The sequence below is a fragment of the Cnephaeus nilssonii genome, assembly GCF_951640355.1.
Source record: "Cnephaeus nilssonii genome assembly, chromosome: 3".
In the NCBI taxonomy this organism is placed as follows: domain Eukaryota; kingdom Metazoa; phylum Chordata; class Mammalia; order Chiroptera; family Vespertilionidae; genus Cnephaeus; species Cnephaeus nilssonii.
In genome coordinates, this window is record NC_137074.1 from 76,285,135 (window position 1) to 76,297,284 (window position 12,150).

Here is a 12,150-nt window from a genome sequence, read left to right on the forward strand (position 1 = left end):
CTAGTTCCTCAGTAAGAAAGCCAGATGAAACACATCCATTTGCTTCATGTTATTCTCTCTGTCTCTCTCTTGTCCTTTATCCTATAAATTTCTCCCTTATGAGCATGTGAATCATACAAATAGATAATACATATTTGGTGGGAGTATTTGATCTCACCAGATAGAATCTACCTAAGGGTTAGCTTCTGCCCAGTCAAAATATATAGTTGTGATTAAGGAATTCAACTGGTTAAATAAAAGACTTGAGACTTTGGCCTCACCAGGAAGCCTGTGAGGAATGCAAAATCAGGCCCCACACAGATCAACTGAATCAGAATCTGCATTTTAATAAGACTCTAGTAATACATATGCACAGTAACATATAAAAAGTGCCAGTTAGACATGGTACTCATAATGATTTGTTAGCTCTGTGTTGCGATATAGCCATGGTGCTTATGTCAGCCTCAGAGGCTGTCATGCACTTGCTTGCTACTAATGACAATATGGATTAACAAATCTATCACTATTAATGGGAATTGATTTTTTTAAAAAAACAACTCATTAATAATGAGGGAAGATAATTAGTCTCTAAGACTAATGCATTTAAAAAAGGTTAAGTAATTAAACAAAAACTGAAAGTCCATTATATTCATATTATTTAACGGGTTGAATTTTCTTAATTAAAAGTCAGAATGTACCTGACATTAAGGATTTGAATTTTCATTTAAAACTCTGAAAACAGGAATCATCTCAGGCAGTTGTCAGAATACAGATAGGAAATACGAGCTACAGATGGACAGTCTAGACAAATCCTTATTAATTTTGCACATTTTTTTGTCTGTGAATCTTAGGACTTAATATTAAAAAGTTAGAAACCATGCATGCTGTTTGTGAAAAAAATTTAATCAAGTATATTTTAATAAACATTTGCTGAGTATTTCTTAGGTATTCTGGGAAAACTCGGAGCTTTCAATGAGTTCATAATTTAGCAAGAAAGTAAATATTCATTCCTAGATATAATGTAAGCAATATAGTAGACTCAGCTAAAGTGATGTGGAGAATCATTATGTTCCATCAGGGAAATGAGGAAAAGTCTCATTAAAGGACAATGTAGAAATAATTATTTTGTTCTCAGCCTATTTCTCTTATCTGAACACTCTCTTGGGCAGTTTACCTATTGTTATTGCTTATTATTGACATCTTGAGTATTTGGTGATTCTTAATTTTATATTTTTTACTCTGTTCTATTCTCCAAATATTAGACTCATATTTCCTACTACCTGCTGTATATTTCTGCTTGAATGTCCCATATGTACCCCAACCTCTCAAAAACTGAGCTTATCTTTTTCCTTCCTGTACTCCTTACTTCAGGAAATAATGCACTCAGTCATGAAAGCTAGAAACCTGAGTATCAGTTCGACATTCCTTTCTCTTAATGCCATATTTTACTCAACTTTTTATAAAATTTAGCCAGTTAGAACTATTTTATTTTGTCCCAACAATTCTTTCCAAATGCCTCTATTCTACCAAACATGGTTGTATATAACATGGTATACAGACCTCTATTGTATCATTATCAGGCTGCATTATAATTGTCTGGCTTTCTTCTATCTCCTTTACTCAACCAAAATCTCCTTGTACTAAAGGAATCTTGTTAATGTCTTTATCTTCAGAGTCCAACACAGAGACTGATACATAATATGTAAACAGTACATACTTCGCTTGAATTTGTTGTTGACATGAAGTAGTATGTAGTTTAGACCTAGAAATTAGGAGAACTTATTTAAAGGGGTGGCACTGATTTTGTGTTTTCAACTCCTGTTCCTGTGCAACCCATCCTTTTTTTATATTATGCACTGACCCCCAAGATTGCTTTTTATACAGAATTTTATAGTTTTATATAATTGGTGAAGGAACATTTTGAGCCACTGTGCTAACTACAAGACGACAGCCCAATTTGGGGGTGTTACCATGTTTATTTGTATTGCAGAATATGTGTGTGTAAATTATTTGAATAATTGCATTGATCTGCACTCTTATTACTCCAGGTAATAATAAAAAATATTAAAATAATATTCTGACATTAGTGAAAGGAAATGTTCTCAAACTTAAAAGTATTGACATGAGTTGAAAGTCATTCTGTCTATCACTAGCTAGGAATACTTAGCCTCATTCAGACGCTGTTAGTTTTAAACCAGTTGAATATGCAATTGTTAAGAACAAAAACAAAGTTAGATATACTTATTGGATATGTGAATGATATGCTGCAAATATATTGTCAGTAATTATGTCTAAAAGGAAAAGTATAATTAGATGTTCTAGGAATGGAATTTTATTATGGATAAAGAAGTAAAGTGATATTTTAAAAAGTGTTTATTATTGAGAGTATTATAGATGTCCCCTCTTTTTCCTCCAAGAATTGGATCCATCCCCTCTTGACTCCCATTTACATGGCAACCATATTCTATGAACTCCTAATCAGAACACCTTTTTATATGTAGATAGATGGTTGACAGTGTGATAGTATATTTAAAATGTAATCATTTTAAAAAATCTGAAACAAATTCATTGCCAGATTCATAGGTGAAAGGAGTGCAGAACATTTCTCTAACCTGAATTCAACTAAATACTGTATTTTTAAAATTTCTATGAAAAGGTTGGCTTGGATAAAGTATCAAGGGAAAAATGCCATTTTGGCAACATAATGGCACATAAATTCTGTAAGCTTGCCATCTTAGACATAGTTGGTATCTTTAAACACAAAATACTAAAAATCCAACATCTAAAGGCATTTATTCATTGATTTTTGTTGTTGTTTAATATTCAAGTATTGTCTCAAGGGGTGTCACAATTCAGGCCAGGGAATGAACAATAAGAAGGCTCAAAAAATTTAATTATTGAGAGCAACTGTTATTCAGTATCTCAAAAAAAAATTTACCTGCCTTTGTCAGAAATTGCCCATTGGCAGCTCGAAGTAACTCCCTCCCACCCCCAGAGCCTCACAAATGGACAAATTGTGCTGAATGGATGTCTTTAGTATCTACAATCAGAAAAAAAATGTGTTCCTTGGAAGAGGCAGTGAAAAGTCTTTAGAAAACTGGGTTAGGATGGATTTGAACAGATCTCTTTTCTTACACTGCAAAAAGCCTTTAGTTTGTTGTCGTATCTCCATGTGGGATCAGCCTGTAGCAAATTCAGTTCCATTGCAGGGGCTACGCCTCTTCAGTGATAAAGCAGAGAAGAGAAGGGAGCTCTACATCTGGACAAAGTAATCACCGCCATTTGTAAAGCTATTGTAAACATCAATGAATTCCTCTGAAGCAAAGGTGATAAAACTCAAGTCTTCAGTTGGTTTAAGCGAAGAAGAATGATATTTCTCTTTTGTAACATTTAATGATATGTATTCACTTCGATACATTTATGACATGCCAAATAATGCAATGATGCTTGCTCTCTGTTTCCCTGGGCATAAAGAGTTCCTAGTGAACCCTCTAATAGCTGAGGATTTGATGTGACATTCAGGTAGACATTGCGTTATTTTACAGAGACCGTTTTCTACATAAAGGTTTCCGGTGATCTTGCCTGCACGTTTGCCACTTGCTCTCATTCCCTGCCATTTCTTCCTTTGCATTTTAAATCCTAATGAAAACTGAACTCTCCAGCTCCAACCAGAGCCTATTGCACACTTGTGTCATTATTGACACTGTCCCCTCCATGTTACACGTTTTTCACTCTGTGCAGCTAACTCCTATTGATACATCAAAATTCAGCTCAATGCCATCTTCTCTAGGAGGCCGCTTATAACCAGTGGGTCTGGGTGAGGCTCACTTTCTATGCCACCCCACCTCTCTGCCCAGTCCTTCTGATACTGTGGGCCATGTCTATCTCCCTTTATGGACTGTGATCCACTTGACAACAAGGACCACTGCTTTGTAAATCCTCAGTGCGGTCTCTGGCTCCAGCACTGTATGTAATTGATTAATTAATTCATTGAACACTCACTGGAGCACATTGATGAATATCATAGCTTCCTGCTTTCCAGGACTTTCAGTTTAATGAAAATATAAATATACAATACATATATGACTCTAAGGCAACATAACAGCTTACAACAGAGTGGAATAAATTAGATTGGGAATCATGGATGTCTTTGGGAAAAGGACAATGAAATCTGAGACCTGAAGGAAGAATAGGAGTTTCTCAGACAAAGGCTGGGGGTAGGAGGAGAATCTCAAGCAGAGGATAGAGCACATACTGAAGGCCTTGTGTATAAAACCTGTCATAGGGCTTTAAAAAGGCTTGATGTAGGTTATCAAGGAATACTTCACATACAATACCATACAGTTCTCAGGGTGTATCTTGAAATTTTAACATGAACATATGCTGATGCAATCACTACCCAGATTAAGATAAAGAACATTTTCATCACCCCTTAAATTTGTTCTTATTTCTTCTATTCTAGGCAGCTCCGCTCCAGGAGGTAACCACTACTCTGGCTTCTATCAGTCTTAGTAATGCTTTTAAACAATTGAGAGAAGTTCAGTGAAACAAATGTAGGGACCAAGGGGGATAGTAAAGAGCGGGAAATGCAGAGGCAGGTGGGCGGCAGAGCATAAGATCACAGAGAGGCTTGAGGACCAGGTTCAAGATGTGGACTTTTGACCCAAGTCAGTAAGCTATGGAAGATCTGAGCAAGGAGGTGAGATGATTGGATTAATGTATTAATGGCTGTATTAATGAGAGGGGTTAAGAGTGGAAATAAAGGGACCAGCTAGAGAGTTAATATAGTATTCCAGGGGGTAAGGTAATAGTAGCAAGAGCCAAGGAGTATCCTGAGGATGGAGAAATATCAATAAATTGAAGATACATTTTGAAGTTAGCAGGCACTCACTAAACCTTTGTTAAAATTAACTCTATTCTTTTAGTAAAGAGCATCACTTAATAGCCATGTTGGCATTTAAACAGTTAATGTTGCTGAGGGCTAATAGAGATGCTGTCTCAACTGAAAGTTGTAATTATTATTTTCTATGTTAATAAAGTGTACTTCATAATGAATTCATTTTCTTTTTCTATCTGCAAGGGGAATATTGCTTGAAATTTTCCATAATAACTAGCCGAATATTGCCTTTTGGCCATGAAAAAAAGGTTTTCTTTGTTTTGTAAACAGTTTAAAATTATTATCAAACATAGGAGTTTCCATATTGACTTATTCAGATACTCAAAATAGGATTCACTTTGCCAGCAAAAAAAAAAGTGTAGAGAATAAATACTCCAAAGAAATATGCCATTGAACACCTCTACCCTTGTATTAGAATTGAAGTATTTAAGGAAATTAATTCTATGCCAAAAATCCCTGAATAACATTTACTTTTTCTTAGGTGAACATCCTATCATTTAACTAAAATATTTTTAATTTGCTTGTATTCTTTTATATATATATATATATATATATATATATATATATATATATATATATATATATACTTTTTTATTTCTTTATTGATTAAGGTATCACATATTTGTCCTCATCCCCCCATTCCCATCCCACACCTCTCCCCACACGTTTTGAACAATCAATTGCATTTCTCCACATAGCCTACTCTGATTTTTTTGTGTTCACAGTCTAGAAACCTGATGTATGCTTTGGATTCTTTATCAAAGTGGTAAAACAGAGTGTTAAAAAGTGGCAAGGTTACTGCATTAGTTTCCTAGAGCTGCCCTAATGAAATGCCACAAGCGGGGTCATTAAAACATTGGAAATGTATTTTCTCACAATTCTGGAAGTCAGAAGTCCAAAATCAAGGTGTCAGCAGAGTTATGTTTCCTCTGAGGCTATGAATATAATCCTTCCTTTCCTCTTCCTAGCTTCTGGCGGTGGTTTCCTGGCAATCTTTGGCACTCCTTGGCTTATAGAAGCCAATTCTCTGTCTTCGCATGATGATCCCTCTGTGTTTCTGTGTCTTCACACCAGTCATATTGGATTAGAGACCCCCCTACTCCAGTATGACCTCAGCTAAACTACTTATATCTGAATAACCCTCTTTCCAAATAAGGTCACAATCTGAGGTACTGGGGCTTAGGGCATAATTGTACCTTTTTTTTTTTTTCCTGGGTGGAGGGCACAATTTAACTTTTAACAGTTACCAAAACCAATAAAAGTAAATGCCTTTGCCTCTGGCAAATTACCTCGCAGGAAACCTCTTCATTTTCTACATATATTTTCTTCATTACATGTAGAAAAATAACAAAATAGAGATATGAAAAGCTTGTGTGTGTGTGTGTGTGTGTGTGTGTGTGTGTGTGTGTGTACCTCTACAAACCTAGAATAGATCCCATCACTGCTAACCCACAGTCATGGAAAACTGTGCAAATTGTGTTTAACATTTCCATGCCTACTTCCTTTTATTGAGGCATAGTGATTGGCAAACTTTTCTTTGACTAGTCTATGCATATTTTTGCCATATCAGAATACTATTTTTCATTTTCTTACTCTATTGGAATTTAATATAGGTAAAAAAAATTGGCTAATGAATGGCTTTTGTTTCTACATCCTGGATAAGATAGGTTACAAAATATCAAAGTGCTCAACAATTTTGGCTTAGGATGGATTTTAACTGTTTCTTCCTTATGATGGGAACATACATCAGGTGGTGAGCCTCACTACTCTAGACAGGAGATCTGAATAATTCAGTTACTTTAGTTATGAATTTCCTCAGTAACCTGATTTTTTTCCTACTAAATTCTCTAATCATTTGATAATACCCAACCAACATTTAACACACATCTACTATGAGGGAAACAGAGATAAACTAATCCTATACCTAAAGATCACTCCCTGAATAACTAAATCAAGGATTGTTTTTCCTGGCTCCTTTTCTTCTATACCTTTCACTTTGGATTATGGTGTATTCAAATACAGGAATGAGTTAAACAGATTGAGAGGGCAGATAAATATGTCAGGGGATGTTAAAGTCATTCTTATATCCTCTCCTGTGTTTTTATGACTTATATTTGTTTTTTATGTATTTTAATTTCAGCTGAAAGAGACATCAGTGTCTACTGTGGGGTGCAGGCCATTACAATGAAGATTAATTTTTGCACAGTACTTTTCTCCGGTTATTCTGAAACCGATCTTGCCCTGAACGGAAGGCATGGGGATTCCCACTGCAGGGGGTTCATCAATAACAACACCTTTCCTGCTGTAGTTATTTTCATCATCAATCTCAGCACCTTGGAGGGCTGTGGCAATAACTTAGTGGTAAGATTCGTGTAAAATAGTGTGCTGGGTTTGAGGTCATAACTGAAAAAAAAAAATCACATTCCATGAAATAAACAGAAGTTCAATCTATCTTTCAAGAGAAAATTCCAATAAAACTGAACAAATCACTTTTCTTTGCCTGCTTGAGGCTTCTGATCCCAAACATACAATTTTATTTTTCAAAAAAATGGTTTTCTTTATTGTAGCCAGGCAGTTGAGGGACCTGAGATGGGCTGTGCTACTCTAAGCAACATTATTTTGTGTGAATGACATTGATGAACATTTCTCTCCCGTTTGTCATTAGCTACATTCCTCATACTTTTTTTCTGGAAGCATCTTATCATACAGAAATTATTTGTTCCAGTGAATTTGGCAATGAATCCCTTGGCTTATTGCTTCTTAGTGACCTCATTCAGAAAGAAAGATGAAGTATAGAAGGGAATTTTTAGAACTGTCTAGGTTTTTTGTTTAACATTGAATAATTCACACCAATGTTTTGTAAAAGAGGGCTGTCAGCATATCCAGTGTGAAATTCTTCATTGCGTGAGGCTGTCCTTTGAATTTCATAATGCTTATCATTACCAATCTTACCCATGAAATCCCAGTAGCACTCTTTCTAGTCATTGAGAATATCAAAACATCACTTCAAATATCTCCACCCAGAATAAGAACTACTAGTATGAGTCTATGCTGTCTCTTTACTTATTCATGCATTGAACACCAAAAATAGAATTGAATAAACCATTGACTCTCCTGGGAATTAAAATTAATTGAAGTAAAAATGTTATGATCTGGGGAGAGTTACACTGAGATTCATTTTGTACTGTTTTTTCATTTTACTTATTTAAATACAATATCATTGATAAATCCTAGCAAAGACAAAAATGAACTATGATGAGCAAGGTCACTTAGCCTAGTGAAGAAAGAGAAATTGGCTTTTCCTCTTCATAAATTATTGTTTGGGATTATGGGGGAGGCTTGCTTATTCTGAGGGCAGAGTTTCTAAGATTTGGTGAGAGAGAACAATAGGAAAAAGAGAGTCCTTTATCTCCTCCCAAGGGGCAGTTAGAATATTGTGCCCATGACCATCCCAATCCCACAGCTTCAGTATTGTTGACACTTTATTAAAAACATTTATTCATCTCTCTGAGTTGTGTGCAGAGAGGTTATGAAGTGGCCTAAGGGGCAATGGTGCAGGTTGATTATTACATGTCTGTTTCCTGGTAGAGAGAGCAAGCCCATGTGGAGAGCCCCAGCCATTGCTCTCCCCCCACCACACCCCAAGGCCTTCTTTCACTAAGCTTTCTTCTCTGGATTAGTCTTGCCCTGCTGCCTACAGAACAATTCAGGTGAAATTCCAGGCAAAGCATGTGTGTGTATTTCACAGACAGAACTGGTATGTTTAGTGAGGGGTCAGAGGAGTGGTGAGAGGAGAGGAAAATCTGCTTGTTTTCTGATTTGTCTTTAATGTCACCAGTGTTGGAGTCTATTCCAAGGATAATCTTTCATGGAAAAAATTAAGTAGACTAGTAATTAGTTGAATTTGAATCAAAGTGTTCATAATGATTCTGGCTCTGTTCATGAATTATTAGCACATTAGCTTTGCCCATGTGCTCCTAGGGTCATGTATACCTAAAGTTTATTCTTTTGTCCAAAATTAACTATGACAGGTTTCCATAATATCTGCTAAAAATATTTATTGAGTGTCATATAGGTATTTGACATAGTGAAAGAGGCTGCATTTCTCTATGGTATTATGAAGGTCAAGAGCATTACTTTATTAAGATTATTCTTAATAAGGTATGGTAGTTCTTAAATTTTAGTGGGATTGGAAAATACAGAGAAAGCTCATCAGTCCCAGGAAAATACACACACGGACTATACTTTTGGGAGTTCGTGATCCCTCTGAAACCCATGTATGAACTACTGCCCTGGAAGCAGATAGAATCTGTATGTTCCACAGAGGAAGACTGGTTGAGAAGATCGACTCTCAGAACATTTGTGACCTTAAATCATTTCTTTAGAATTTATCTTGGGGGCCCCCAGATGCCGGCCTCACTATGCTATACTGAAGATGTGAAGGTGAACAAGAGGGTGTCACTATGGCTGAGCAGACTGCCAAGTCAGGAGGCTGCTCATGCTCTGTGGCCACTCCTATGATGGAGATAGACATTGCATGTGCAGGGGCGGGAGGGTGTCAGAAGATTCCTAAGGAAGATGAGATGCAAGGCAGGAGTAGCATATGTCATGGAGAAGTAGGGAAAGAGCAGGCAGCGGAGTCCACACAAAGCCCTGAGCAATAAGGGCCTATGGGGCTGGGGCATTATTATTAACCAAGAGTGGGAGCCTGGGAATATGAAGGTAAAGTGGAAAACAAGATCAGATTAATAGGAATCTTTTAAACCATGCCACAGAACTTGGAATTGTCATGAACATTTTCAAGATTTTCAATTACTTGTTATAGCACTATGAACATATAATCTATTTTTTATTTATGAACTGCCTTTGGTAAATATAAAGTTTCATTAAGTTCAGACACATATAATCACTTCAAGATAGTATTATGTTTGTTTAATTTCCAATCATGGTACGTTTATAGTTGAAAGAGACCCTAATAATGATCTGGTCTAATGTTTTATTTTGCACATGAAATGCTGTGATTTATACATAGCTATTTACCATCCCAACAGGTATCCACAGTCCCTGGAGTCAGTGCTTATGGAAACACAACTTCAGTGCAAATAGGAAACATTTCAGGATACATCGATACTCCAGATCCACCAACAATCATCAGCTATCTACCCGGGCTTCTTTACAAATTTAGTTGTAGTTATCCATTGGAATACCTGGTTAATAATACACAGCTTGCTTCGTAAGTTCCATTTTATTCTTGGTGTCTCATATTGCCTTTATGTTTGAGTCATTTCTTATCCCTAAAGGAATTATAAAGATTTATAAGAATTTATTTAGAAGAATTTGTTGAAAGTAGCCAAACTATGTAATGGAAAACCTATTAGGTCTTATCTATCTATCATCTATCTAAATTGTATGGTCCATATCAAAAGCTCAAGAGATAAAATATATATTATATTTTTATATACTTATTATACATATTTCCCTCCAAATTAAACCTCAAACTAATCAGGTGTCTGCCTCAGGTTCTCTTTGCATCCTTCAAAATAGCCCAAGAACCTAAGAACTCTGGGTACTTGTGCAGTCCAGAAGGATCTGTCATATTTCCTGTGTGTAGAACATTCAGTGACTACTTTGTTGGGTTTGTATGGCTTCAGTCTCTGCCATATGCTCATTGTTGTATTCTGCTGTCTCAGAATCTGAGGTGTCACCTGCCCAGATGCTGATGATTGGCAAAGAAAGGTGGCATGGCCCAGAGCCAAAGAGCTCCAGCCATAGACTGAGTTCATAGCCTTTGTTTATAGTTATGTATCCATTCATTTTCCAAAAAACACATATTTCAAAACAGTGTTATATCCACATCCTGTATAATAAAAGCCTAATATGCTAAGTGTCTGGCTGTCTGGTCATCTGTTCAACAAATCAAAGTGTAATATGCTAATGATATGCTAAGACCACTCAACTGCTTGCTATCATGAGCACTGACTACCAGGGGGCAGATGCTCTGACCAGTAGGTTAGCTTGCTGCTGGGGTCTGGCCGATCAGGACTGAGCAAGACGAGCAGTACACACCCTGGAGCCCTCCCGTGGTCTCTCCCCAGCTGGCCAACCTCCCGCATCCCTCCCCAGCCCCAATCATGCACCAGTGAGGTTCTTTGGCCTGGCCTGTGGGATCGGGCCAAAACCAGCTCTCCGACATTCCCTGAGGGGTCCCGGATTGCGAATTCGTGGACCGGGGCTCTAGTTACAAAATAAGCATGTAAATTTGTCAAGTATCTTTGACAAAATGGGGTGTTCTATAGGAAACCTTCCCTCTCCAATTCCAGGGTTTGCTATCACAAAGGTATAGTTGTTGTTTAATCTTAGTTACAAGGGAATGTGAAGAACACATTTTGCTTCAGATAAAAAACATTCATAGCTGATTTTAATGGCATAATGATGTTAAATATTTTGGTCAAAAACAAGTTTTTAATATGGAAAACAGGACAAGAAAGGCCTTGAGTCTAACAGAAACAGGTGTAGAGAAAAGCAGGTCTTACTCTGCTCATACTCTATCTCCACACTAAACATACCTGAGTTCCACTGTGTATGGACATTCATTCAATTATTAAAAAATATTTATTATACACCAATATGTACCATGCCATGTTCAAGTAGTGAACAAAGTAAAACAAAATCCCTGATCTCTTGAAACTTCTAATAGAATTGATGAAAATATATGTGCATCAGATTCAAATTCTGCAAAAAGTCTCATATAGGTAATGCAAAATGGAGGGAAATAAGCTTTTATAAATAAAAAATTATAAACAGTTTGTCTTTACTTTTGGCTGTTCTTGCTTTTTTATTATCTATTTCTAGGGATCTAAACCATATGTCCACTCCAACCAGGCTTTACTTAAAAATATGTCAGGCCTACTTAAGGATTTTAGTGCCTTAAATCTAACATTAAGGTATAGCTGGAACTTTTAGTTTGAAATTCCATCAATGTGTGTGTTTTTTTCCCCCTAACTCTATTTTAGGTCCTCAGCTGCTATTTCTGTGAGAGAGAACAATGGTACATTTGTCAGCACTTTGAACCTGCTCCTTTATAACGTAAGTTGAGGGTGAAGGATGCTATTTTCTCTCCCACTGTTCTGAGGAACCATTTATGCAAATGCATTTTATATAAAAATCTACTTAAAGCCACATTAACTTCATTATCCTTTGGTACATTTATCCATCTTTCCTACCATTTTCATATATCTTGGTGATAAAGGTGTAATAAAAATTTATTATTTCCT

General features: G+C 36.4%; 1 protein-coding gene across 1 annotated transcript in view; it reads left to right on the forward strand.

Moving 5' to 3' along the window:
* Window positions 1–12,150, forward strand: part of LOC307097422 (zona pellucida-like domain-containing protein 1) — a gene marked incomplete at both ends in the record, with an annotated part of 44,167 nt that overhangs the window by 12,677 nt on the left and 19,340 nt on the right. Inside the window, 3 exons of the mRNA XM_079767445.1 lie at window positions 7,017–7,237; window positions 9,928–10,109; window positions 11,890–11,962. Of these exons, the coding sequence (XP_079623571.1) occupies window positions 7,017–7,237; window positions 9,928–10,109; window positions 11,890–11,962 (476 nt within the window). The remainder of the gene's footprint in view (window positions 1–7,016; window positions 7,238–9,927; window positions 10,110–11,889; window positions 11,963–12,150) is intronic.